The 25,799-nt window shown below is 51.8% G+C and overlaps 11 protein-coding genes across 11 annotated transcripts; 3 read left to right on the top strand and 8 right to left on the bottom strand.

Moving 5' to 3' along the window:
• Positions 1-355: 355 nt before the first annotated feature.
• On the bottom strand, positions 356-2,680 carry AUEXF2481DRAFT_44049 (uncharacterized protein). Its single transcript, XM_013484485.1, has 5 exons — positions 2,046-2,680; positions 1,447-1,996; positions 969-1,320; positions 705-824; positions 356-654 (listed from the first exon to the last, which is right to left on the bottom strand). Exons 1-5 carry the CDS (start codon positions 2,582-2,584, stop codon positions 413-415), a joined length of 1,803 nt encoding a protein of 600 aa, XP_013339939.1. The 5' UTR covers positions 2,585-2,680; the 3' UTR covers positions 356-412.
• A 1,206-nt stretch (positions 2,681-3,886) lies between these two features.
• AUEXF2481DRAFT_48275 (uncharacterized protein) lies at positions 3,887-5,857 on the bottom strand (the record flags this gene model as incomplete). Its single annotated transcript, XM_013484503.1, has 3 exons — positions 3,887-5,309; positions 5,362-5,540; positions 5,660-5,857. The coding sequence occupies 3 exons, from the start codon at positions 5,855-5,857 to the stop codon at positions 3,887-3,889; spliced, it is 1,800 nt and encodes a 599-aa protein (XP_013339957.1).
• A 278-nt stretch (positions 5,858-6,135) lies between these two features.
• AUEXF2481DRAFT_69785 (uncharacterized protein) lies at positions 6,136-7,729 on the bottom strand (the record flags this gene model as incomplete). Its single annotated transcript, XM_013484505.1, has 2 exons — positions 6,136-7,340; positions 7,408-7,729. 2 exons carry the CDS (start codon positions 7,727-7,729, stop codon positions 6,136-6,138), a joined length of 1,527 nt encoding a protein of 508 aa, XP_013339959.1.
• Positions 7,730-8,495: 766 nt separating this feature from the next.
• AUEXF2481DRAFT_465666 (uncharacterized protein) lies at positions 8,496-9,686 on the top strand. The gene is made up of 5 exons (XM_013484529.1): positions 8,496-8,765; positions 8,824-9,150; positions 9,206-9,331; positions 9,384-9,428; positions 9,481-9,686. Exons 1-5 carry the CDS (start codon positions 8,592-8,594, stop codon positions 9,487-9,489), a joined length of 681 nt encoding a protein of 226 aa, XP_013339983.1. The 5' UTR covers positions 8,496-8,591; the 3' UTR covers positions 9,490-9,686.
• Positions 9,687-9,882: 196 nt separating this feature from the next.
• AUEXF2481DRAFT_8531 (uncharacterized protein) lies at positions 9,883-13,826 on the top strand (the record flags this gene model as incomplete). Its single annotated transcript, XM_013484454.1, has 2 exons — positions 9,883-10,422; positions 10,542-13,826. 2 exons carry the CDS (start codon positions 9,883-9,885, stop codon positions 13,824-13,826), a joined length of 3,825 nt encoding a protein of 1,274 aa, XP_013339908.1.
• Positions 13,827-14,789: 963 nt separating this feature from the next.
• Positions 14,790-15,717, bottom strand: AUEXF2481DRAFT_48277 (uncharacterized protein; the record flags this gene model as incomplete). The annotated part of the gene is made up of 3 exons (XM_013484504.1): positions 14,790-14,906; positions 14,966-15,361; positions 15,694-15,717. The coding sequence occupies 3 exons, from the start codon at positions 15,715-15,717 to the stop codon at positions 14,790-14,792; spliced, it is 537 nt and encodes a 178-aa protein (XP_013339958.1).
• Positions 15,718-15,722: 5 nt separating this feature from the next.
• AUEXF2481DRAFT_44054 (uncharacterized protein) lies at positions 15,723-16,552 on the bottom strand (the record flags this gene model as incomplete). The annotated part of the gene is made up of 3 exons (XM_013484486.1): positions 15,723-16,144; positions 16,210-16,268; positions 16,328-16,552. The coding sequence occupies 3 exons, from the start codon at positions 16,550-16,552 to the stop codon at positions 15,832-15,834; spliced, it is 597 nt and encodes a 198-aa protein (XP_013339940.1). The 3' UTR covers positions 15,723-15,831.
• A 656-nt stretch (positions 16,553-17,208) lies between these two features.
• Positions 17,209-17,981, bottom strand: AUEXF2481DRAFT_44055 (uncharacterized protein). The gene is made up of 2 exons (XM_013484487.1): positions 17,404-17,981; positions 17,209-17,342 (listed from the first exon to the last, which is right to left on the bottom strand). The coding sequence occupies exons 1-2, from the start codon at positions 17,674-17,676 to the stop codon at positions 17,283-17,285; spliced, it is 333 nt and encodes a 110-aa protein (XP_013339941.1). The 5' UTR covers positions 17,677-17,981; the 3' UTR covers positions 17,209-17,282.
• A 524-nt stretch (positions 17,982-18,505) lies between these two features.
• AUEXF2481DRAFT_44059 (uncharacterized protein) lies at positions 18,506-20,406 on the top strand. Its single transcript, XM_013484488.1, has 3 exons — positions 18,506-18,561; positions 18,745-18,940; positions 19,039-20,406. The coding sequence occupies exons 2-3, from the start codon at positions 18,801-18,803 to the stop codon at positions 20,108-20,110; spliced, it is 1,212 nt and encodes a 403-aa protein (XP_013339942.1). The 5' UTR covers positions 18,506-18,561; positions 18,745-18,800; the 3' UTR covers positions 20,111-20,406.
• AUEXF2481DRAFT_8536 (uncharacterized protein) lies at positions 20,398-23,145 on the bottom strand (the record flags this gene model as incomplete). Its single annotated transcript, XM_013484455.1, has 2 exons — positions 20,398-22,962; positions 23,017-23,145. The coding sequence occupies 2 exons, from the start codon at positions 23,143-23,145 to the stop codon at positions 20,398-20,400; spliced, it is 2,694 nt and encodes an 897-aa protein (XP_013339909.1).
• Positions 23,146-24,079: 934 nt separating this feature from the next.
• Positions 24,080-25,646, bottom strand: AUEXF2481DRAFT_44062 (uncharacterized protein). The gene is made up of 7 exons (XM_013484489.1): positions 25,568-25,646; positions 25,501-25,512; positions 25,363-25,447; positions 25,290-25,312; positions 25,211-25,223; positions 24,841-25,107; positions 24,080-24,782 (listed from the first exon to the last, which is right to left on the bottom strand). Exons 1-7 carry the CDS (start codon positions 25,639-25,641, stop codon positions 24,558-24,560), a joined length of 699 nt encoding a protein of 232 aa, XP_013339943.1. The 5' UTR covers positions 25,642-25,646; the 3' UTR covers positions 24,080-24,557.
• Between the last annotated feature and the right edge of the window lie 153 nt (positions 25,647-25,799).

The following is a 25,799-nucleotide window of genomic DNA, read 5'->3' on the forward strand; positions in this document are numbered from 1 at the left end:
GACATAGCTGTAAGGTAAGAAAGTACTGTGCCTCAAGGCAGCTACCAATATCCACTCCGCTGCATGATTGATGCAAAGCGACAGGCGCTGTGGAAAGAGGCAGTCTCTCCTCAAGCCAGCGGATAACGCAAAGAAGGTCGATGAGACGTATTGCCATCGATGTTGCTACTACTACTGAGGGCACTGTACCCTGATGCCGATACATGCATAGAAGAGACTGGTATAGGAAAGATAAAAGGTACGAGAGTAGATTTGAAATCGTAAGCTCATATTATATGGTCATGTATAGCTACATGAAAAACCAATCTCTATAGATCTAGCAATATGTAGGTATCGACGAAGGTCGCCTCCAGATTGATAGCGTCTTCCACGTTCAATGATTGGTATAGCCAGCCCAATTCATTTCAACGGCTTATGCCTGATGGCCGACCTCTTGCTTACCCTGCGAGAAGTCGACAGCAGGAGCATCGTGTGCGTCGATGAAGACCTTCTTGAATCTGAAGCGAAGTAGATCGTTGGTGGTCTCCTTGACGTTCTTCCAATTTTGGGCCACGAGTTTGCTGGTTGGTTGAGAAAAGATCAAGTCAATCTCTTCCAGGGTCTTATCCTTGGTCTCAGGCATAAAGAAGAGCTGGTAGAAGAAGCCCAAGAAGGCTAAATCTCTGTTAGCATAAAGCAATGCTGATAGAAGAGGAAAAACTAACCAATGCCGCCGTAGAAACCGGCAGTGAGGCCAATGTTGGTCATGGCTTTGCTCATACCAGTAAAGTTGTATGTGACGATAAAGGACGAAAGGAAGAGCCATCCATCGCTCGTGGTCATACCTTGGGGTTTTCATTAGCGAAGGGTCATCAGGGTGTAAGATAGGGTACTTGTTCAGCTAGCCAGCTCATGGGTTGGGCTCGACACGAGTGAAACGCCCGAACGCACGAGCTGGCGCACAAAAGTTGCACCTTGGCAGCACGTACCGTATGATCGGAGGTAGGTAGGGTAAGACTCAGCGGGAATGACCCAGGTCAAACAGGCATAAGTTCCGAAGAAAATTTCGTAAATCACCAAACCGGTCAGGTAGACACCCATCTGGGCGTTCTGACCGCCAGCGTATTGCGACGCACCAGCGATGATCAGTCCGATGAAGAAGACAGGTAGCGTGGAAATGGCCCAGAAGCGACGACCGCATCTTTCCATGTAAAGAACAGCAGGGATGGTACCGATCAGCAGCGAACCACCACCGACGAGGGACATGTAATTGGATTGGTACTTGTCGAAGCCCAGGTTCTGCATCAAAGTACTCATGAAGTAAGTGATAGCATTGATACCCTACAAACAAAGTCAGTATGTCGTTCAAGAAAGCAAATATGAATGGTGGTCAAAAGCAAGGAGCGGAGTTGTGGTCCGAAGCCTCTCCGATCTTATTCCCGCCTCGTTCTCTTTTTCGCAACTTACAGTAAATTGTCCCAAGAAGATCATGATGTTGGCGTAGACAAAGGCGCGACGTGCGCGGGGCTGTGTGAAGAGATCCATCCAGGGGTATTTGGCGCTACCACGTCCGGCAGCGACCTCCTCGTCCTCTTGCTCCTGAGACATCTTCATGACGTAGAACTCCTCACGAGAGTCCAGAGTCTTGAGACCACGGATACGTTTCCAGACCTTGAAGGCTTCAACAGGCTTTCCCTTGTGCATAAGGAAACGAGGTGATTCGGGCATGTAGAGCATACCGATACCCATAATGGTGGAGAAGACGAGCGAGGAGCCTAGAATGTATCTCCAGTTGCCGTCCACGGTAACAAACATGGCTGCGACGGCGTAACCAAGAACCTCACCCAGAGCGATGTTGAACTGGTAGAGAGAGACCATGTTTCCACGAAGTCTTCTCTCGACAGTCTCAGCAACGTAGACAGGGACGGTACCACCCTCGAGACCAACACCGAATCCAAGGATGATACGGGCAGCGATAATCATGCCATAGTTCATGGCAGCGGCTTCAAGAACACCACTAGAGACAGGTCAGAGTTTGTGTATGAACACAGCTTATTTTGACATACCCGATAGTGTAAAGAATACACGAGAGGATGATAGCCCAGCGACGTCCAAGGTACTCGTTGGCTGGAGAGAGAATGATGGCACCACCGACGGCACCGAGGGACATGGCAGAGTTTACCAAACTGTTCTGGCGGTCATTGAGACCAAGGTCCTCAGGAAGAAACAGATTGGCACCAGAGATGAGCGATTGATCGAGACCAGAAAGCATACCACCCATGGAAGCGAAGGCTACAATGAGAAATGTGAAGTATTTTGGGTTGGCGAATTCGAGGTCGAAATGGCCGTTGTGGTCTCCACCTTGTGCGTCGATTTCATTCTGCATCTCGGTCATGAGAGCATCGACCTCCCAACCACCTTGCTTCGCGATATCGACAGCCTCGCTCGTATTGACGTGAGGGACACTTCCCGAGCGAACAGCGTCTTCCATCTGGTCCTTGGTCATGTCGCGACGGTCCTGGTAGCTACCCTGCTGGGCAGCGTCAAACATCTCAATGTTCTCATGTTGCTCGCCGGAGGCGGCACCCTTGACACCTTTACCCATGTTGATGCACGAGTAAGTTCAAAGATTGTAGGATGAAAGAGAGAAATGCTTCAGAAAGAAAACTTTCGTCCAACTGGGTGCCCCTCCACCTTTTGTAACCTCCATGAGAAAGTGGAGAACATCCATGGGGATGCTCGTGCATCAGAGCCGATCACTCTCCGTGGGCAGACCATCGCGAAGGTGGAGGCACGCGATCTCTCCATTTCCCATCTCCATGGAGAACTTGCCCCCAGAATCGCTCCAAAACATGCAAGAAACCTCCAGGGTTGTTGAGACGGTCCGAATTGGAGCTCCGCTTCAAGGACCTTTCAGGAATGGTTTGTTTATCGGTAAGGGTGTGTCTTCGGTCCGACTGCTGATGTGACGAGGTGCCTCATCATGAACAGCCGCCTGAGTGGACAACCACGACTTTTAACCGGAACTCGGATCGTGTCTGATACCACTTCAAGCCGTGCACAGCGCAAGTTTGTCAAAGTAACGTCTTTTCATGTCGCAGCACCGATTTGACCCGGACAGTTCGATCAAAACAAGACACATCGACAGCATCATACCACTCGTCTGCACGATTTCGATTTGCTATGTCTGCCCGACTTGACCAACGATTCGAGTGTCATTTCGAGTGTCACTGGTGGTCAACTCTGATCCTGCAGTCAAGCGGAAGAGGCTGGAAAAAGGCTTGCGAGGCTTGGAAAGTTCTGACAAGCGTGTACAAGATTTCAACGGCACTGCCAACAAGACGAAGCCGAGCGGGTGGGGAAAATGCTTGTCTCTTCATTGGCGCACCTCATGGCTTGAAACTTCGGGAATGATGGAAGAACAATTCCCGAAGAAACCTTGTTCAGCTTCTGGGAGATAGGACTCGTCACGCATGTACATCTTGTGGTTGTAGAAGGGCAAATTATACGATGACACGAGGGCGTCGATCGTGGGAGATGTCGCTTTGTTCGCGATGCACAGAAACTTTCTCGAAGGGTACCGCACTTCACTCCGGTGTGCTGAATCATATCAATGGCATGGCTGTCTAACAGCACAGTACTTTTTAGGGCTGTATCAACATCACTCGAGATGCCTCGTCTCATTGGCGCTCAAGATAGGCTCTCGCCTTTGCTGCACCATCCAAGGCAAACTTGTGTCACTTGCAAAGCTGCGTGAAAGCACGATACTCTTCAGGAGACAGAACCATCGAGACGAGTGTTGTCACGCTCTCTGCCAGACCTTTGTTGTGCAGTACATATATCAAACACAGCAGATCTAATCATAAACCCGCATCTCTTGCTTCCTAGTGATACCATCCACAAAATCTCACATCCCAGCAAGCATCCTTTTTAACCCCCCAATCTTCCTCCACACAGTCTCCCCGTACCCCAACTCCACAACCCCCTTCCCCATCTCCCACGCCGTCTCCCTCATCGGATAATCCAACCCCGCTGGGATAGCAGTCTTGATAAGTCCTGGCCATCTATCCACACAAATACTCTTTGCATTACACAACCCTCTTAGTCCTTCTTCGCCGGCAAATCTGCCATAGCCACTGCCACCCACACCGCCAAAGGGTAATTGGACGGCGTAGTAGGCTGCAAAGTCGTTGATGGCTACCATGCCGGATTTTACTGCTGAAGCTACTTCTTGCAAGGGAGAGGTGGCGGGGCCGAAGATACTGCAGCCTAGGCTGTAGATTGTGCTGTTTGTGATGCTGATGGCGTGGGTGGGGGTTTCGGCTCTCATGAGTAAGCAGATGGGTGCAAAGCATTCTTCCTGTGCGATTCTCATGTCTGACGTTACTTCTGCGAGAAGAGTGGGTGTGAAGTAATGGCCTTGGGGGTACTTGGGGTGAGAATGACGCTTTCCTCCTGCAAGGAGAACAGCACCTTGAGAAACGGCTTCTGCGATCAGAGATTCGAGTTTTGTGAAACTGGCGGGGCTGACCTGGGCGCCGACATCTACGTCGGGTGAGGTAAGTGCGTTGCCGAGGCGGAGAGAGCGGATACGAGGGGGAAGGACAGATAGAAGGTATTCGTAGGCTAGAGGCATAGCTACCACTCGCTCAATGCCAATGCAGTTTTGGCCTGCAGATTGGAAGACGCCGCGCATGATAATACTTTCGATCCTCGAGAGCTCAGATTTAGCCATAGCTTTTCCGTTAGGTGCATCGAGAATGATGGCTGCATCTTTGCCACCGAGCTCTACAACGACTGGAGTCAGAGATTTGGCCGCTGAAGTGCAAACGTGGTGGGCGACTGGCTTGCTGCCGATGAAAGTCAAGTGTGAGATTCCAGGGTGCGAGGTAAGGTGTTCAGCTGTGGTAGGCCAGCAAGTGACGGCATGTACCAGCTCAGGACTGTGTCCACAAGCAACCAGAGCAGCCTTGACGATGTCCGCGAAGAACACTGAGCACCAAGCAGTCTGCTCAGATCCCTTGACAATGATTGCGTTTCCAGTAAACAGTGCCGAGATGATGGGCCCCAGGAGGTTGTGGAAAGGATAATTCCAGCTGACGCAGGCGGCCACGACACCCAAAGGTTCGTAGACCACAGAGTTGGACTTGTACATCATGAGTAGATTAGTAGGACGGGATGAGGGCTTCAAGGCCTTCTCGCCATGGTCGATAGTCCACTTGAGTTTCTCGGCTGTTACGAGAATCTCGCCAAACAGAGCATCTACACGTGTCTTGCCAGAATCCAAACATGCTGCTGTGGCGATGTCGTCTTGATGAGTAAGAACGTATCTTGCAGCGAGTCAGCTATCGTGTCGGGGAGGAAAGCACTATTTGTACTCACTTCAACAATGTTTTGAGCACTCTTCGGCGTTGTGAGAAGGTTGTCAATGCCCAAGTGCGTTGAGCCTCATGAGCACGCGTAATAGCTCTGTCGATTCCGTCGGGAGTAGATGGATTGATGACACCGAGCAATTGACCCGTTGCTGGACAGTAACATTGAACAGCAGAAGAGCCCGAGATCTGTATAAATTCATGTCAGTCACAATTGTACAGCTTAAAGTAAAGAACATTTTTTCAATCAAGAGAAATGGCAAAATCTCTTTCTCAGAGAGCACAGAAGCAAAGAGATAACAACAAACCTTCAAACCAGGCTCCCGCAAAACCTCGCCCTGCCAACCATCTTCACACTGCTCTGGCAAAGGCACTTCAAAGTCCACGGCAGCTTCAGAGTCTCCTTTTGTCGTGAACCACCAAACAGCAGTTGCAAACACCACAGCAACCCAAGTCAAAGCAACAGTGCCCTGATTGTCAGACACCCAGTCCAATGCCTCCTCCATGATTCTTGGTGGTTGAGTATTTCTTAAAGTATCTTGGACAAGGAGATTATTCCAAAAGTTCGGGGGTGTGAGGCTGAATCGCCCGCTGCGTAAAAAACGTCCGTGCGTCAAATTGCATTATCTCAAACCATTATTCCATTGACACGAGAAACAGAGCAACAGAAGAGAGATGTAAATGGTAGAGCGATATTTTCGAATGCAATATGTAGAAATGAGGCTACCAGCCCTCAAATGGATATCAAAGGTTTATAATATACAGTCCGCTTCACGGTTCACATTTACTTCTTCTCCTTGGGAGCAAGCATGAGCTCGGGACGGACAGTCTTGTCAAAGTCCTCCTCGCTCAGAGCCTTGAGCTCCATGGCACTCTCCTTGAGGGTAAGACCCTTCTTGTGAGCGTTCTTTGCGACCTTGGAGGCCATGTCGTAGCCAATGACGGGGTTAAGGCAGGTGACGAGCATGAGAGACTCGTGGAGGAGAGCCTCAATTCTCTTCTCGTCGGCCTCGAGACCCTCGACAAGGTTCTTCTCGAATGAGCGCATACCATCACTCAAAAGGCGAGAGCTGTGGAGAAGGTTGCGGATCATGACGGGCTTGAAAACGTTGAGCTCGAAGTTACCCTGCGAACCAGCAAAAGTAACGGCGGCCTGGTTACCGAAGACCTGGCAACAGAGCATGGTCAAGGACTCGCACTGAGTGGGGTTGACCTTGCCGGGCATGATGGATGAACCAGGCTCGTTCTCGGGAAGCTTGAGCTCACCAAGACCGCAGCGAGGACCGGAGCCGAGGAAACGAATATCCTGAGCAATCTTGAAGAGGGAAGTGGCCAGGGTGTTGAGCTGACCGTGAGCCTCAACAATGGCGTCGTGGGCGGCAAGAGCCTCGAACTTGTTGGGGGCAGTAACGAAGTCGTGACCGGTGAGCTTGCTGACTTCAGTAGCAATGTCCTCGGCGAAGCCCTTGAAGGTGTTGAGACCGGTACCGACGGCGGTACCACCCTGAGCGAGGTAACGCAGACGGGGGAGAGCGGACTCGACACGAAGAATGCCGTACTCGAGCTGGGTAACGTAGCCAGAGAACTCCTGGCCGAGGGTCAGGGGAGTGGCATCCTGCAAGTGGGTACGACCGATCTTGATGATCTTGTCAAAGGCCTGCTGCTTCTTGTACATGGCATCCTTGAGGCTGCGCAGGGAAGGGAGGAGCTCTTCCTCGATCTCGAGAACGGCGGCAATGTGCATGGCGGTAGGGAAGGTGTCGTTTGACGAGGCCGACATGTTGACGTGGTCGTTGGGGTGGACGGGCTTCTTTGAGCCCATCTCGCCGCCGAGCATCTCAATGGCGCGGTTGGAGATGACCTCGTTGGCGTTCATGTTGGACTGAGTGCCCGAGCCAGTCTGCCAGACAACCAGAGGGAAGTGCTCGTCGAGCTTGCCGGATGCGACCTCGGCGGCGGCCTTCTGGATGGCTTCTCCGACCGTTGCGTCTGCGTGAGGAAAGAGGCGTCAGTACCGATCTACTGCTGTTGTATACGGGGGTCGATCATGGCATACCGAGGCCGAACTTCATGTTGACGGTGGCAGCAGCGCCCTTGAGGATACCAAAGGCGCGGACAACCTGAGGCGGCATGCGGTCATGAGGCTGGTTGATCTTGAAGTTGGACAGCGAGCGCTCGGTCTGAGCACCCCAGTATCTGTCGGCGGCGACGGGGATCTCGCCAAAGGCATCGCTCTCAGCTCTGGTTTGTTGCGCCATCTGGAAGGAGGTGCTGAACTGGCGGAGGGTGGAAAGACGAGGAGTCTGGTTGCGGGCGCGCAAAGCTGCTCCAGCGAAGGAGCTACCCCTCTTCACGGCTGCCGATCCGCTTCTGAACATGTTCGATAGGTCGGCTTTCGGGATTGATCTGAAATACTCGAGTGAAGGGGAAAATAACCTGCAATTGCCAACCTCGAGAATATGAACAATTGCGAAACATGGGGCATCTGTTGCCGATCCCTCCGATGTCAGCCGAGGATCGGAGGAGAGAATGAAGCTCGTCCATCAGCGAATTCCTCTATACATTGCGCCTATCTGGTCCCTCATGTCGCACAAGACCCGAAGCCTCTCGGCTTTAGACTAGATTCGTGCCCTTGACGTGACCGTCGAGATGCCCCAACTATCTGAAGTCAGATCGCGTGTCTTGAGGACGCGTGAATTAACGTCGGCTCTACCGATCCTAGAAGCCGCGTGCCCGATGGCAGCCTTTAAAGTAGTATGCTCGATACAACTCGGTTCCGGTTCGACACGGTCTACAAGTCTCTTGATAGTACGCCTTGAGGTATCTCAGCTTCACCAGGGATCCACGCGACGTTTGCTTCAGAGCAAGTGTATGATGCCCGCCGAGAGCTACACAGTACTAAATTGAGTCGCAAGCTGCTGTCCAAGATGCCTCTCAGGCCCCTTCTGTCTGTCGAGTGTCTTAGGCCCTACACAATTCTGAATCCTCGTAAAGACGTACTCGTTCCACGAACCCACATCTTCTCGCTTGATCGTGATAGCATCCATGATTCAATCTGTTGCATGTGGACATTGCGAGCTTACGAAGTCCGAGTTCATCTCAGTCCCTCACAGTGTTGGCTGTTCCGACTTTATTGTTGAACATGACTAGTAGGCTTCAAAGGGAGGATGTGAAGTAGACCGTGGCGTCACTCGATATCAAGTTGATTCTTTGTACTGCTCCATCTGAGTAGACAGTTTTATGAGAGAAGACTCCAGTAAGACTAGAACAGGATGTGGGCCGTGCACAACCCCTCTGGCGGCGCGTCACCGGGGCGCGGCATCTCCACAGGACGGACGTCTGAAGCGTGGCATACCGCAAGCCGGACGACAGCTCCTTGTCTGGTACCTTGTCGCTTCTCACCATCCGATCATGGTGTGTCTCCCAGCCCCCAGCCGCTCATTTCAGTCCCCGTCATCTAACAAGGCTCCAGTCGCAATCACTCCGACCATACCTGCAATGTGTGCGGTCGTCGTTGACGGCAGCCATGTCGCTGTCCAACTTCGCATCGCAAGCATCCGAACGCCATAACGTCCCCGAGATTGAAGCCCAAACCTCGCCCGAAGTCCTGTTAAACCCATTGACTGTATCACGCAACGAGAACGAGCGCGTCTTCATCGAACCCAGCGTCAACAGTATCCGCGTGAGCATCAGAATCAAGCAGGCAGACGAGATCGAACACATCCTGGTCCACAAGTTCACCCGCTTCCTGACACAACGTGCCGAGTCATTCTTCATCCTGAGAAGGAAGCCCGTCAAGGTCCGTTGGCCACATCCGGTACACAACAACCAACAATGAGCTCACACAACTACAGGGATACGACATCTCCTTCCTCATCACAAACTTCCATACCGAGGAGATGCTCAAGCACAAGCTGGTTGACTTTATCATTCAATTCATGGAAGAAGTCGACAAGGAGATCTCGGAGATGAAGCTCTTCGTATGCCATTCTTTCTATCCGGTGCTGTCTAGTTCCATCTAACATGTTCTAGTTGAACGCCAGAGCAAGATTCGTCGCCGAATCGTTCTTGACTCCTGTAAGATCCTTCTCATCTTATCCGTTTGCTTACCCATGCTGATACAGTACAGTTCGATTGATTCATATGCACGACGCTTTGTGCTGCCCTAAGGCCTTTGTACCAGGTCTTGACGCCGCATTACATAGAAGATTCCCAAAGATACCAATCCGACCAGAAACGATTACGACCAAACTCTCCTCTTGGATGGACGCTGAGCTCTTGACCCCCCAAAAGGACGATCACCCCTGTCTCATGCCCGATCTGAGACTGCCACTTCTGCGGGAGGTCTGTTTGCTCTGTGTCAGCATGCTTTCATTCAACTCGTGCCCACGTACCTCTCGCAGTCATCAACTTCGTAGGCACATGTATCTTGATGTGGTAGTATACATCCATCTCTCTTCCACTTGCCTGTCTCCTTGCTGTCTCTGTCACGTGTTGTTCCAACCTTGTGCGTGATACCTCGCTGGCTCCTATGGAGCGTACGGGCATGTCTTCATGGATCACAAGGAATGAGTATCTTTTCTATCTAAGCCTAACCGATGAAGAGGAGGATGGCATTCACTCTGGCCAATGGAAGGACATGGGACTTGCCGAACCACCAGCGGGCCTTTTTGAGAGCAGCATGGGTGATATAGGATTCGTCACTGCGCTGGCGTCGCAACGATCTTTGACCACAACAACCATTCAAGATCAACCGCACAACTGCTGTGGACGATCTCATACTTTTCCTTACATCGAGAAACTGATCCAAGCAACCAGAAGTCGTTGCACCAAGCAAGCTTCCCAAAGCATGTTTCCAAGCCACACTCGCCGCCCTGGCGACCCCGTCAACAACCTCGCCGGCGCGGAGAACAGCAGCAGCATGGCGGCTCCACGCATTGGAGGCACACAGTGCGGTCCATGTGTCCAACAGCCGAGCCACCGTCTTGTCCCATGCCAGCATACTGTCTGCTATGACCACTACTTGGCTCATCCTGACGGTGCACCTGCTCGCTGTGCCCGTTGTCTTAAGGTGCGCGCCCCCCAACTCTTCCTCCCTCACGATCTCACGATCTCACGATCTCACGATCTACCAGTCTTCTGCGCATGCGCTCTCCTTCCCTTTGCGCACTCTGCTTACAATAGATACAGACTGTCGCTACCATCCTTGACGTAAGCGCATTCGGCAGTTCAACTGTCGACGACCTCTCAGACGTGACCCGTTGTCTGAGACTGTCCCCTACAAGCAGCTCCAACACTGTTTGGGGTAGCCCTGCTCTCGTTGAATCCAACTTCCCATCTGTTGCCGCAAGCGTCGCCAACATGCGTGGCATTGTCAGTGAGCCTGTCGAGAACCAGTTCCACATGCCCATCGAAGAGCAGGGTGTGCACACTCCCCCTCTTTTGAACGAGAACCTGCTTGGTGTTACCAACCGTGGTGTCATCGACCATGGTTGTTCCATGACTGGCAGCCAGCAACGCGAGACTCATCCTGATGTCCAGCCTGACCTCGTCCAGCCTGAACAGTCCCGCCGTACTCAAGCTCAAGGCAACCAGCGTCAGCAGCCCATGCACGATCGCTTTCCATCGTTCAACCCTGCCAGACCTGCAGTCGACAACTTCCCTGAGTACGCCAGACGTGATGCCGCCAACGCTGTGCAGAGCCCCATACCCAGCGCTCGTCAGCACCCTGCCGCCAATGTGCAACAGCCCTCGGTCGCTCACGCTCAGCAGCGTTCATCTCGTGGACAGTCCGACGCCCCTTACATCCATGGCCCCCAGCCCGGTCCCTTCAGAGCTTCTCATGCTTTCCGCGAGCTCGCAACTCCTGCCCCCGAGGCTGAGAACACTCGTGTTGAGCCCACTCGTGCCGAGACGCTGCAACAGTTTGTCGCATCCCAGCAGCAGTTTGCTATGCAGCAGCGCCTCCAGGAGCAACAGGAGCAGCAGCAACAGCGCTCTGCCGACATATACCAGCCTCCCGCCCACATGCAGCAGAACTTTGGACAGATGCAACCTACTCCCAACATGTACCCACAGCACATTGGTCCTTCCCAGGTTCGCTACTTTGACCCCAGCACTGACCCCCGTCTTTCTGGTGTCTTGTCGCCCGACAACATGCAGCGCCCTTATGCTGTTTCTGGTGTGCCCGGTATGGTTCCTCTGTCGAACTACAACCTCGCTCCTCATGTTCAGCAGCCTGTCCCTTTCACTCGTGGTCAGATATCCAACGGCTACAACATGAACGGCTACCAACCCAATGGTTACCCTGGAGGCGGTCACTTCACCAACACTGCTCAGATGAACGGCCATCAGATGAACAGTCAACAGATGCACCCTGGTCACTTCAACGGCCCTCAGATGAACGGCCCTCAGATGAATGGTCAACAGATGAACGGTCAACAGATGAACGGTCAACAGATGAACGGTCGTCAGATGAACCCTGGTCACTTCAATGGCCCTCCTCAGATGAACCGTGGCCAGATGAACTTTGACCAGATGAACTCTGGTTCCCTCAACAGCCCTCCTCATATGAATGGCTCTCACGTCCAGAGCCCTCAAGCTCACCGTCCCCAGATGTCTGGCCCCCAGGTGCCTGGCTCTCAGATGCCTGGCTCTCAAATGCCTGGCCCCCAGATGCCTGGCTCTCAGATGAACCATCCTCCCATAAACATGAACGGTCAATACATGGGTGGCTACCAGACAAATGGCAACGTGCCCCGACCCCGTGCTCTGTCTCCTCATGCCGATCCTTTTGTCGACTCTCGCTCGCCTGAGGACAATTATGCCTCCTTTGTCTCGGCCATGGAGAACACGGTCAACTCTCCTATCGGTAGCCCCGTCAGCAACAACGGCAATGGCTACACCTGGGCCCGCAGCCCTCCGCAGGTCAGTAACGCTGTCGACATCGCTCAGAAGCACAAGACTCATGCTGCACTCATGGCCGAGGCCATCAAGTCAGGCTCCTTTGAGCAGTATGATGGCAGATCCCCTCCTGGTGGTCACGGTTTCGTCGGCCCTAGCTCTGGCCCCGAGAGAGAGTTTGCTCTTCAGCCCTTCGTTCGCAGCCAGGCAGTCATGTCGCCTGAGATCATGCCTGACCCTGAGTGGATTGGTGCTCACAACACCACTCTTCCCACCATTGAGGATGTTTATGACTTCATCCCTTTCGTCAACCCTTTTGACGACGTACACCCTTGCACCTATGGTGTAATCAAGATTGGTAACATCCCTTATGGGACTTCCAAGAATGAAGTTGTTGCTACTCTTGGTCGCAGCACTCGTATTACCCCCCAGCCTCGTGGCACTGCCTACTTTGCCATCCACATCATCATGGAGCGCTCTACTGGCAAGACTATGGATTGCTACGTCGAGATCGAGACTCCTGAATTGGCCGAGGCTACAGTCAATGCCTACAGACAGCGCCTCGAGAACAAGCGCCCCCCTCGCATCGGTGAGCGCTACATCGACATCAGCCTGAGCAGCCAGGAAGCTCTCATGACAGAGCTCTTCCCCCGTGCCAAGTGCGTCGAGTGGGATGGTCACAACCCCATCGTCCACACCACTGATGAACTCTACAACTCTGGCTTCCAGGGCTTCGTCACCGCCGAGGAGTTGGTCATGATTACCAAGCACGCCGAGACTCCTCAGCGTTCGCCTTTCGCCCTGCGCTGTGTCAACCGCACCTACGAGGCCATGATCTCGTTGATGCACAAGTACCCTTGGCACGCGGCCGAGCACATCTCCATCCGTGAGCGTACCGACTTGGCTGTCTGTGCTATCCAGCAGCTGCGCGTTCTGATCGACGCTGTCCAGCGTGGCACTTATCCTCAGCAGCTGCACCGTCCTCTGCTTCAGGAGTACGTTACCGCATGTCTCAGCAACCCTGGCTTCAGCGCCCAGCAAAAGGCTTACATTGCCAACTCTACTGCCGAATGCGGCTTTGGCGGAATGCTGGCCTACATCCCTTACACCCACGTCCAGTCCCCCAGTGGTCAACTGTGGGTCTTTGAGGTTCTGGTCAAGAAGCCCGAGGCCTCTGAGCAGCTCCTCCACTACGTCATGTCCCTCATGGGCATGGCCACCAACCCCAAGGGTGACTTCGTTCCCAAGGGCGACGCCCCTCGTGACTCGTGTCTCCAGCTCCCAGAAGCCGGTCTCGCCGCCATCTCGCCCTTCGGCCACTTCTGCGTCCAGTACTTCAAGCAGACAGATACCTGCTCGCTCAAAGAAGCCATGCAGGTCGAATGGACCGCTCTCTGGCAAGCTCTGTCTCGCGTCCTGCCTTCTGGCCAGCCCCAGCCCCAAGCCATCGACCACGATCATGCTTATACCGAGTACGGCGAGCTCGAGCAGGATGGTGGTGCCGAGGAGTACGGCCACTACGAAGATGGTGGTCAGATGCTTACCATCACCAACACCGAGCACAATGATTAAACAAAAAATCCTGTCGAGAGCTCTCGAATGGTCGGGGTTTCAACGAAAAAAATGAGAATGAGGATTCACTTTTTTCCCTTTTTATAGCTGTGGTTTTAATTACATAGCATAGGCACGCTGCAAACATGTCGATAATTCACTTTTCTTCAAGACCGTTCACTTCTTCCCCTCATGTTATTTTTTCCCACTCTTTTGTGGTCAGTGACATATGTTCTTGGTCGTTTTTTCAATATTTGTCTTCACTTGTGCCCCTCTTTTGTTGTTCTCCACGGACAATGTCAACCATTGCGAATATGTTTGTGCCTTTCCACAGCTATATACCGTGTTTTAACCACACGTGCGGGATGAGTTGGATATTTGTGCCCCTCTTTTGGTGTTTTCCATGAACAACGTCAACTATTGCGAATATGTTTGTGCCTTTCCACAGCTATATACCGTGTTTTAACCACACGTGCGGGATGGGTTGGATGTTTGTGCCCCTCTTTTTATGTCCTCCACGGACAACTGTATCTATCTCGAATATGTTTGTGCATTTACGCAGACTACAAAGATTATTGACTATGTTGTTCGAGAAAGATGTGTGTATGCGTGAGGTTTGGGTGCCTTGCTTGTTACTTCCCCGAACAGTCTCCATGGACAATGACATGTATATTGAACTTGTTTCTGCATTTACACGGCTATTGAAATCAGGCAGCTATGTCTCTGGAAGAGGTACGTTTGACACACTGGAAAGAGGGGCACAGACAATAATCAACCAGGGTCACCCTAACAGTCATGTTTGATCAAAGGGCAAATGCGATTTTGTCTATGCTACAAGGGGTAGGATTTGCCATTGGTAGTAGCCCATTCGACCGGCAAAAGATACGTATATTTGAGAGGGTGAGGGAATTTGTGGCGGAAGAGCAAAAAAGGGGAGGAAGATACAAGGAAGTGGTAGAGAGATGTCGAGGGAAAATAACCACTCTACAGGATGGAGAGGTCTCCAAACTTCTCCTTGTATCCAGGCACCATCCAGCGGCCCTTGCTGACGAGCTGCTCGGTGCGCTTGTCGATCTCGGGCTGGGCGGCGGCAACCTCGTCCTAGATGTGGTTATTAGATGGCTGGTTGGATTCGGGGCAGCAATTCTGGGTATACGCACGACGGTCAAGTCTTCGAATGGTCTGGCCTCCTCGATGTTCTTCAATGTCTTCTGCAAGTCCTTGAGCTCACCATCGACGTTGGTCTTGGTCTGCTCGGCAGCCTTGACGGCCTGGGCCTCGAAAGCCTCAATGGCCTTGATCTGGCGGTTGACGTCGTACTTCTTGGGCTGGAAGGCTGAGAACTGCTTCTCAATGTCGTCGATGACGGCCGAGTTCTTGAGGATGCCGCGGTAGTAGGAAAAGTCGACGGTCTGCTGCTGCTCCTGCAGTTGGGCGAGCTTGCGGCGGGCGTCGTCGTTGCGCTTCTTGAAGGCGACGAGGGAGTTGGCGGTTGCGCCCTTGAGGGAGAGCTGCTGGGAGAGCTTGGCCCAGTCGAGCTTGGTGGCTGCGCTGCGCTGCAGAAGGGTGTGTTAGCTTATGTTGGCGACCGGGCGTGTAGTGGGCGGGACGGCGCGGGCGGAAGGGCGACGGGGTGGTGGATTGAGGGCGACATGACTCACTCCGACGGCCATTGTGATGATGGTTGGATTGACGGGTGGTGGAGGGGAGAGAGACGTCGATGCAGGCGGTATCCGTTGGCCTGCGCGAACATCGACTGAGGTTGCTGCTCCGTCGCTCTTTCCGGTCTTGGCATCCATGTCCGAGCGTTTCTCCCTCCATGCCGACTCTCGACAACATCCACGATATCGGCCTGCGAATCGTCGTAGCCCGACATGTATGTATCAACACTTTGAACGAGACAAGAAAGCATAGTCAGGATGCAACGAGAAAATCCATTCGTTGATTGGAACTTTTTTATATAAAGTGTTTAGTTTTGATCAGAGCGTCAATCATGTCTGTTTCAAAGACAGATGCTGGACTGCATCTATATGCTGAGGGCCATGATGGAGTTGACAATGTCGTTGTCGTTCTCCTTGAGGGCCTTGACGGCCTTCTTTCTGCTGACGGAAGCCTGGGCCATGACAAGCTCAATGTCCTTGGCCTCGAGACCGGTCTCGTCAACCTCCTCACCGTCATCCTCCTCTTCCTCCTCCTTCTTGGCCTCAACCTCGGGGGCCTTGCCCTTGTCGGAGCGGTCGTGGGTGTGCTCGGCGGAGTCCTCCTGCTGGGAGAGCTGCTGGGCAGCGGCAGCCTGGGCTTGCGAGTTCAGGTCCTCGATCTTGGCCTCACCGAAGATGCTGCACGACATGTCAATTGGCTGTCCGTGTACTGTAGTAGGTTGGCACGGGTAGCAAGTGCTTACATGTAGGTGTTGGAGTTGGGGGACTTGTAGACATCGGGCTGGCTGATGACGAAGAGGATCTGGGCCCATGTTAGCTCCACGCTTGCGATTGCTATCTAGATGCAATGTCAAGACTCACGTTCTTAGGTCTGCGGAGGGTGACGCGAGTGATGCCCTCAATCTTCTTCAAGCCGAGCTTAGCAATGGCCTTGCGGGCCTTCTTCTCGTTGCGCGAGTGGACGGTGACGGAAGAGCCGGCGGGGATACCACCCTCCTCACCCTCAGAGTCGGAGGAGCTGTCATCAACCTCGACCTGCTGCTCGGGCTTGTCGTCAACGATTTCTTCAACACGGGGGTTCGACATTTTGGCTGGTTTATAGGATCTGTGGCCGAATTTGCGCGTCAGTCGACTGCTGCTTCCACGAAACACCAGAGCTATGGGAAAGGCACATTGCGCATCTCTCAATCATTTTCTAGAATTGAGAGATGCCAAAAATTGCGCATAGCTTCGCCTGTACTTACCGAGATGAACGATTCTGTTATGCAGTTAATTGGTGATGTGGCCTTGGGGATGAGGTTGGGTTCGTGGTGTGCTAGGCTTTGCCGAAGCTGCGACGCACGGTGAATTTGTGAATTCAGTCCACTTTCCATCCAGCCTGCCTCGACTGGCTTGTGCTGCGTCACTGGCCAACAACCGTCTCCACGCTCACAATAACAAAGGACATCGACACTGTTTATAATCACTTTTGCTCCTTCTCACATTTACAAATCAGACATGTACAATTCATGAACGTAAGAAGCGTTGTCGCTGAAGATTTTGGTGTTTTGAAGCATTTTCCTTGTTTTCCCACAGCATTTGAGAAAAGAAGCTGGATAGGCTTTGTCGATGCTAGGACTTTTTATGGCCTTCCGTCAGTCTCCCAGAAGTTGTCATGTATCCTTCTGCTGGAGACACGTAAAGGCAGCACCGATTGTTTGCAGCGAAGCAGTGTGATAAAGAGAAACCCCCGCTTTCATTTCTGCGAAAAGCCAAAGCCCACTACTCCCATTGAACCCAGGTATCCGTCCCCTTTTGTTGCGTCGAAGTCATCCATCTATGCCTTGGTGGCCTGGGCGCGGGAAGCAGCGAACTGCTTGCGGACCTCGAAACGGGCCTGTGAATATCTTGTCAGCCGGACTGGTCGACTGTGTTGTGTTATGCCATCATCTACGCACCTGCTTTCTCAGGCGCATAACCTTGAAGCGCTCAAAGTCGGTAAGCTGCTTGCGCTTGACGGAGCGTTCGCGGTTCTTGGCCCAGGCGCTGTTGTTCCACTTGCTGTCGACGCTGTTCTTCTCCCAAAGAGCCTTGAGGGCGGTGTGACCGGCGGCGCGGGGGAGCTTCTCAATGACGATGGGAGTCAAAGAGAGGTCAGAGAGAGAGGCGGAGTGGCGGGGGACGGCAGCCTTGGAGTCGGAGGAGGGACCCTCAACAAGGACCTGTTTCATACACTGTCAGCCTGACGCTCTTGCTGATTCTTCTTGTCGTAGTTGTGCGCCTGTTGCGACGGATGTGGATATGCGTATGGGTGTTCGGAGGTGTGTTTTGTGCGCAAGTGTGTATTTCGATATCGATCGTTCTTTCAAGATGTCGGTCGGAGGAGTTCACGTACGCGCTTGTGGTCGATGATCTCGACAACAGCGGCGAGCTTCTGAGCGTAGATGCCGGTGCTGAAGAGGACGACACGGCCGACCTCGACGAGTCTCCACTGGCTGGCCTTGATGTCTGCGTCACCCATTTTGACTGTTGAGTTCTGGCGAAAAGGGTCAGATGAAAAGTTCCAGAAGGTTGACTTGTGCGGCTGCGACTGCAATGCTGTTCGACTCGGACGTACAGTAAAAGGAGGGATGGGTCGGTAATGTCGAGATGCTCGCGTATCGACTGTCTGTGCCGGCGAAGAATTCGAAAGTGTGAGCGTCGGGCTTGGCAGCGGGCTAATCCTCGCTTACATAATCCATCACCTCCTTCCCCGGCTTGCGCTACGAGCTTTATAGTCCGCGCGCGACTTCGACTTTTTTTTTCTGCTTCCTTCTCTTACCACCAACAACATGTAAAGGTATGTTTTTTCTACGCTTTCTCACTTCTGCACATCCTCCAGCACCCTTCCGAAAGATGACATAATTTGCGATTGACACGTGCGACCGGAGTTACACGCCTGTTTCTCTTAACGGCGCATGTGCTGTGATATTCAATTCTTACATATTCTGACACCCATCACAACCTACAACTCTTTTGATGACCACTTTGCTCGAATTGTCCGCTGACTTTGAGCTCAGAACAGATTTGATTTTTGCACCAACGACATTGCGCTGCATTATTCGACTCAACACCAGGTAGGAATCTCTTTTTCATCTTCGCAACACCACATCCCCCCGTTCAATGATTAAAATAGCAATAGATAGTAATTGAGCTTCGGCGCTGATCGATTTACACCAAGATCACTGAGAACTTTTACAACAATCACACTTATCAATAGCACCTGTCCTTTGAAACACCTGCTAACATTGTGTCGAAAGTATAGTTACAGCTCCAATCAACCTCGATTGATCTATATTTGAGTGTTCCATCCAACATGGATCTCACTCCCATCAGGAGCCGTGGTCGTCGCAAGCGTGGTCGACTGCTTGAGAACCAAGACGTTTCCACCAAGAATCGCGATCGGCCATGGAAGACTGCGCGCTCCAACCAAGCCAGCTCTCAACCCCTGAAGAAGTAAGTATCGGTACATCAAACATAGTTTTCTTTCATCCACATTGTCATGAAAGTCTGTCAGTCAGATGTCATGCAGTAAATAACATCTTTCTTCATAGCAAGAAGAAAACAAAACGAGATTCTACTTTGTCAAAGTTTGAACAATTGCCTACCGAGCTTGTCCAAGTGATCTTTCAATACTGCAATACCATTAGCTTGCCCTTGTCGTCCTATGTCTTCGCCCGCGACCTATCACATCGCAACACCTACCTTCGCTTCGCCATAGACACGCTGTCTAGGGATGCTACTAGCCACGACAAAGTCGCCAAAGCTGCTGCTGTATCTCGTATGCTGCAATGCAGATGGATGACCTGGGATCTTTTCAAAGACGCCATCCAAGAAATTCATAGACGGAAACAGGTACCACTTCGCGCCTCATCACCTTCCGACTCGGGTTCAGATTCAGACACAGACGACAGCGACGACGGGGAAGGAGAAGAACAAGAACGAGATACAGAACAACAACTGATGATTCTGGTCCCCAACTTCTCTCACCCACACAATCAGTCTCGACTACCCTACCTCAATCTATCATCCTCAGTCCAGCTACCACAATCTCTCTTGCACGAACCTTGGACAACACCAAAGCTCGAATTTCTCAAATACCTCATCTGGTCAGGCTGCAGGATCGACTGGGCATCCTCATCTCGAGGCGAAACCGCCACTGCTGGACTATCAACAGCCATCGCCGGCCACTCCCACACCGCCGTCGCCCTCCTCTGTTCGCCCGCCATAAACGTCATCCCCGACACCACAACCCTGAAAATTGCAGTCATGGATCACGGCTGCAATCCCAGTGTTGTGTTTTACCTCTTAGCTGCTGCTTTGCGAATGCACATCATCTCTCGTGCGTCCGCAGACTCACCACCAGATGTCAATTTCAGAGATCCGAGTTTGTGGCATTGGCTTGAGAGGGTGGAAGAGACGGGGAATACAAAGGGGAGGTGGTTGAAAGATGCGTTGAGGTTTGCGAATGATCGAATGAGGGCGAGTGTGTGGGATGAGGAGGCCTTTGAGGAGTTTAAGCGGGTTAGTGGGAGGGAGGAGGATGGGGTTGTGAGGGTGGACGTTCCTGTGGTGGATTTGGCGGTTGAGGATGAAGAGGAGGTTGTCGCGGCTGGTGCGGACTGATGCTGAGTCAGACGTGTACCCGTCGTTGTCTGTCTTCATGAGACCACAATCGACATGGCTGTTCTGTATTCAAGCCTGACAGTACCCCTCCCTTACTCTTCACGAGTCCATACTTCACGGCACATATTCTGAAATCAAGTGAGAAGCCATTTGTCGTGGAAGTACATGATACATTGGCGATTCACTACAGAAGCCAATGTGTAGACATCAACAGTACATTCAAATTGCAAGAGGGTATCAACACATAAAAACTAACTGAAACGTCACTCTCTGAAACTCGCAGCCTCTTAAACCCTAATAACAACTTTGACCCCCAAGCCCCTAGCCTCCCTGACACAACACCCCAAACACGTCTTACCCACCCTCCCCACCACAGCATTCTCACCAACTTTAGCACACCAAGCCCTCGCCAACAACTGCAACTCCCCCGTACCTCTACAATCCAAAACCACTGTCCCTTCTCCCAATTGTATCGTATCTGTAAAGTCGTCCGCAAGGATCGTGGCCGCCGGTATAACTTCAATGGCGTAGGAAGAATGTAAAGGGTGAGTTGGGGGAAGTGGCAGTTCTTTCGTCGAAGCAACACGAGAATGCTGACCAGAGCGTGATTTTGAAGAAGCATGGACAGTGGCAGGTGTGGACGGGCGAGAAATGTTGGGGAAACAAGGGGTTGCGGAGATGAAATGAACGTCGTAGAGGAGTGGGAGGGTGACCTTGACAGGTGCAGAACTGCGTTTCGTGCTGAATTCTAAAAAGGCGACGGAAGTGGGTATGGGTGCTAGATGTGCTTCTATGCAAGGCTCATCTGAAGGTGTTGTAGGATGGAGTTCGAAATTCGTGCCTGTGGGGAGGAGACTGAAACCGTGATATCTTGCTTCATTGCCGAGCACTGTGAAGCCATCCACTGGCCATGTGAATTCGACATCGGTTACTGTACCTTTCTCGCCAGGAACGAAAGCAGAGTCGGCTGCTAGAGCTGTGCTGTCGGCAATACGTGGTGTTGAAGAGCTGGGGAGGTCTTTGACTTCGAGGTTCACCCATCCATCTTTTTGGTCGACTGGTGCGCTGCTGCAGGATATCCAGCCCATGCAGTCGGTTGCTCCATTGACGGCTGCGATTACTCTTCCTACTACACAGCTCTTACTCCAGTAGCTGCGTGATTTGTAGACAAAGCCTTGATAGAGATTGGCAGCGTCACCGAGTGCAGCCACTGCTGCGGGCGAGTTTTCGAGTAATGTCGAGATGAGCAGGTGTGAAGTAGATTCGCCAGGCAATACAAAACCTGTCAACCAAGATCGGCTCAACCAGCCACCGAGATCAAAGGTATCGGCTCTGTACGCGGAGGCGGGCAGAAGTTGTAGCGATTGCGCAGTACATGTTCTACTAGCCTGCGGTCGCTTCTGTTGGCCAAAGTGATTGCCCTGGCCGAGCGCTGCTTGACCCGGCGTACCCATTGATGCGCCGTAGACACTAAAGGTACCACGCGAGTGTCGTCTTACTCGCTCAGCAAATCGCTCCTGTATCTCCTCTGTATGTGGCCATGCGAGTGTTTCCGCAAATTTTAGTAGACCTGCCACTTGTCTCTTCTCGTGCCGCGGGTACATAATTGGCTCTGCATGGCTCCCATCTAGACTGTCAACACGATCTTCATCCAGACTCTCCCTTGCCGTCACAAAAGTAGCAATCGACAAGACGCTGTTGCGATACGGACTCTCATCCTCAGCTGAAATCTTGGGCGCGATATTTATACTGTCGAGGAAACGTTGTGCGAGAACAAGATCCCATCGTAATTTGCGTGAAAAGCCAGAAGTAGGAAAGCCAGAGAGCTCGACCCTGATCAGTAGCTCACAAGCCAGGGTAATTTGAAGCAGTAATATGTCGCGTTCGGTGGGCATTGATTGTCTCTCGAACGCGGCCGTCAATTCATCCTCGTAGTCTGTGCATGGCCACAGGATCTGGCCCAAGCGGATTCGATGTTCTACCAAGCTGAAGTCATACCAAAGTCTAGTCGTAACTAGAACTCTCGCAAGCGCCACTACTTGAGCATCCAGGTCTGTGAACGGAGGGTCGTCTTCTTCTCTTTCGGGCTCTGGGAGCAAGTTCGAGAAAAGTTCCGTATGTAGTTTAGCGGCCTTTTGTTCGCCGCGCATCCTCTTACGCTGTTCATTACCGTCTTTAGATCGTCTACTATCGTTGATTTGGCCAAGTCTGTGTATCAGGTAGTCCAGATTGAGAGGTCTGAGCTCCAGGTCCTCAGGCGAGGTAATCAAAAATTGTCGCTTGAATCTGAGTGCTTCGTCATCGTCTTCGGCACAGCGTTTGCTATCTGCCAAAGGCATCTGCAAGAAATACTCCAAGCCGATAGTTCCGGGTTCGCTTCCGTTCAAACTCATCATATTTGGCACTTCCATCATAGGAATCTGATTGTCGGCGTCTTCCGCAACCAGGTCTCGAAGTTGTCTCGTTCTTTCCCGACGTCGAAGCGTAGCAGCCTCAAAGGTAGCATGACCGACATCAATAAAATCCTGCGGCTCACCACTTTCCTCGTCCAATTTCCAGCGGTAGCTGACTCTCGGTCTGAGAGATCTAATGTCAAATTCTGGCGCCCCAGCAAAGTAGTTGACAAGCTCATCATGACTCAGTTGCTTAGGGCTAGATCTGGGCGAATTTTGTGATGGCTTTGAGATATAGCCAACGAAGTATTGTCCTGCGACTGAATCTCTTGATGGTCGCGGTAAGTCGTATGATTTTTTGTTGCCCCATTCGGCCAGGATGTTGGGCTCAGATTCAACAACGACAGATGGCACGTCCAGAAGGTGACTTTTGCGACGATTTCCATAAGAGCGATCACCCTTTGAGATTGTCAGTGAAGCACAGATGCGACATGGAGTAAGGATGCAGCGCACTGTAGAGTCCCTTTTGCTAGTGCTCCTTTTCAGCTTGGAAGCGAAGCTCTTGAGAGCCTGTCGTTTTGATGTCCTCTCAGGACTTGAGACCGGCTCTTGCATGATGGCAGCAAAGTCAACACGCTTCATCTTGTGGTTCTGAGCTTCGATTGGCGCGACAAAGTCTATACCTTCGAGCCACGGTGCTGCTGGCAGCTGTAATAGGAAAGTCTGGTTGAAAGCAGGGAGAAGCAGTGAAAGTGTCAGAATAGTAAAAAGAGAAACCAGGACCATGAGTTCACGACACGAGGCGCACCACGCAATTACATCTCATCTCACCCACTACCCTGCCGAGGGTCACCCACATCATCGAACAGTACTCATGCCGCCTAGCGACAGATTATTACCACAGCGGGGAACAAGGACTTACGCATCCTTGAGGGAAGAGGGCAGGGAAATCAAAGGCAGTACGGTTGTGGCTTAGGCCTCCAACACACCCTAGCAAAGTCGAAAAATAGAGAGCAATCAGCCCTGACGAATGACAGACCGCGTGCCCGGTTCTCGGTGTACCCGTGAGGACGCGATTCACAAAAACGAGGTTGCATCTCTTCGCGCAACGATGGCGCGTCTCGTGCATTCGCGATTCTCGAATGAGGGATGGTACAAAACCTGCTTTGTTTGAAACGTTGGTACAGAAGGAGGTGGGGAGGGCCGTGCGAGGCAGAAGAGGGTCAGAGAGAATGGAAAGTGCAAGCTGTGGATGCTGTAATCAAGCATCCACCTGTCACGGCTGTCATATTTCGGGCACTTTCGTTGCTTGATTGTTCGAGTATTTAGGGCACAGTAGTTCTTGAAACATGGTCTCTGACATCTCCGTGTGTTGTTCTTGCGTAGGAGGCTGCGGGACGACAATCAAGATCTTCGTGCTGTGATACCGCTCGAAGAGGCAATATCTTGCCGATCCGATGGAAAACACAAAATGTCTGGATCTTTGTCGGACTGTGATTTTCTCACGACCCGTAATACAGCATTCGCAAAGGACTTTCGCATTTACAGACACGTATCCGAAGTTGCAGATATAATGTTTGCCTCTCTCGCCTTTTCTAAGGGTCCTGATCAATCACCGCGCGGCCGAGTTCGGGTGTGTTTCGAGTGATCCTTATACACGAGATAACTCGATACGAGTATGTGATCTAACGGCATCTATCACTGTGCTCAGAACATATACGACTGTCGTTTTTCGAAGGCAAGACGAAGCGACAAAAAGCTATAGAAAGACGCAATTGACTCCTGAGTTGGAGAAGGATCAAAGATGAGTCGACGAGACTGCAACCTTTGAGAACGGCCATCACTTATCTCAGGAGTAACACACCTTTGTACAGTAGCGTGCGTGAAAAAGCTTGACATGCGAGATTCTGGGGCCAACTCATGTAATTCGTCTAAACCGTCTTGACTTCATCTTTACGCCTTCCGCACCATCTCCGGAAGAAGAGCAAGCAGACCAAGATCGGAATGACCAACCAGATCTTACTAACCTCGGCAGATTGTACATCTTGCTGTAGTCAGGCTTTGGAAGGAAGAGGCTTGTCGCCGAGGTCAGGAACTCTCGCCTTGATATAGCGTTCCAGGTCGTTGATCTCCTGGGGAGCGGCTGAATGAGGGAGACCTTTGTATGTCTTGAAATCGACATTCCAACCCCATTCTTGAAGAGTCTGAGCAGTGGCCTGGCCCCATTGGTAGCGAACGACAGGATCAGCATCACCGTGACCCATGAAGATAGGTGTTTGCTATTTTAGTTTAGCATGAGACGTGTCTTTGACATCTCGGTCAATGAATTAAATTTACCTTGTTGGGATTCTCGCTGGGGATCATGTCTCTGATCTTGCCACGAAGCAGAAGGTAGCAGCTGAGGCCGAAGACACCTCCCAGGCGCGAAGGGGCAGTGACACCAGACATGATACTCATAGCACCACCCTGAGAGAAACCACCGAGGACGATACGCTCAGAAGGAATGCCCTTCTCGATCTCTTTGGCGATCAGAGAGTGGATGTATGCTTGAGAACGGGTGATGCCAGCCTCGTCCTCGTGTTGCTGGATATCATCGAAAGACATCTGCAGAGTGGTCAGTACCGTATTGACGCTGAACTTGTTGACGTAAAAGGTTTCTAGGGCATGGAGAGTGAGTGCAAACATTTGATGAGTTGCGAGGCCTTACAATGTCGTACCAACTGCAGGTGGTCATAAGTCAGCACATGTTGCTGGAGAAATCAGAAAACTCAACCGAGTGATCTTACCCGGGCATTCTCATCCCCATGTTCTGCGAGCATCAGTCAACCGAGATCAGAGTCCGACAGATGTTGTACATACCACGGAAATAGGGATTTCAGGTGCGTTCGGGAAGATGAATGATGTTTCATCGAACTTGCCCTTCCACATGTCGGCTAAGAAAGACCTTCAATTTTGTGAGTTCTTTGACAGACGATCTTCACAAAATTGTTTTCTCACCATCCCGAGCCACTGACGATGAGTTAGTGAATTATGTCCCTTCGAGGTGAATCTACTTTCAGCCTACCTGTCACCTAAGCCATGCATGACAATGACGGATGAAGTGTGCCTTCTGGCAGCTGGAATCACTATAGCAGCCATCTTGTTAACAGTTTCTGTGATTGTGATGTTGTGACGCTCAATGGATGATGTTGCTCGGATCTGAATTCCAGCAAGTGACAAGCACGAAATGCAAGATGCTACAAAACGTCATTGACGCCAAGCCGACCCTTCCTCAAACGGAAGAGGTCGTTAAACCT

Source organism: Aureobasidium subglaciale, assembly GCF_000721755.1.
Source record: "Aureobasidium subglaciale EXF-2481 unplaced genomic scaffold scaffold_29, whole genome shotgun sequence".
NCBI lineage: Eukaryota > Fungi > Ascomycota > Dothideomycetes > Dothideales > Saccotheciaceae > Aureobasidium > Aureobasidium subglaciale.

Excerpts from the sequence above, each read along its gene's own strand:
- AUEXF2481DRAFT_44049 (XM_013484485.1), bottom strand. The coding sequence starts at position 2,584 with ATGGGTAAAGGTGTCAAGGGTGCCGCCTCCGGCGAGCAACATGAGAAC. Across the intron at positions 1,997-2,045 it reads TGTATTCTTTACACTATCGG|TGGTGTTCTTGAAGCCGCTG; the intron begins GTATGTCAAAAT and ends ACCTGTCTCTAG. Across the intron at positions 655-704 it reads CGGTTTCTACGGCGGCATTG|CCTTCTTGGGCTTCTTCTAC; the intron begins GTTAGTTTTTCC and ends ACAGAGATTTAG.
- AUEXF2481DRAFT_465666 (XM_013484529.1), top strand. The coding sequence starts at position 8,592 with ATGAGAGAAGACTCCAGTAAGACTAGAACAGGATGTGGGCCGTGCACA. Across the intron at positions 9,151-9,205 it reads TGAGAAGGAAGCCCGTCAAG|GGATACGACATCTCCTTCCT; the intron begins GTCCGTTGGCCA and ends ACACAACTACAG. Across the intron at positions 9,332-9,383 it reads TCTCGGAGATGAAGCTCTTC|TTGAACGCCAGAGCAAGATT; the intron begins GTATGCCATTCT and ends AACATGTTCTAG.
- AUEXF2481DRAFT_44055 (XM_013484487.1), bottom strand. The coding sequence starts at position 17,676 with ATGAAACAGGTCCTTGTTGAGGGTCCCTCCTCCGACTCCAAGGCTGCC. Across the intron at positions 17,343-17,403 it reads TTATGCGCCTGAGAAAGCAG|GCCCGTTTCGAGGTCCGCAA; the intron begins GTGCGTAGATGA and ends AGATATTCACAG.
- AUEXF2481DRAFT_44059 (XM_013484488.1), top strand. The coding sequence starts at position 18,801 with ATGGATCTCACTCCCATCAGGAGCCGTGGTCGTCGCAAGCGTGGTCGA. Across the intron at positions 18,941-19,038 it reads AGCTCTCAACCCCTGAAGAA|CAAGAAGAAAACAAAACGAG; the intron begins GTAAGTATCGGT and ends CTTTCTTCATAG.
- AUEXF2481DRAFT_44062 (XM_013484489.1), bottom strand. The coding sequence starts at position 25,641 with ATGGCTGCTATAGTGATTCCAGCTGCCAGAAGGCACACTTCATCCGTC. Across the intron at positions 25,313-25,362 it reads CTGAAATCCCTATTTCCGTG|AACATGGGGATGAGAATGCC; the intron begins GTATGTACAACA and ends TGATGCTCGCAG. Across the intron at positions 24,783-24,840 it reads CCAGCGAGAATCCCAACAAG|CAAACACCTATCTTCATGGG; the intron begins GTAAATTTAATT and ends AAACTAAAATAG.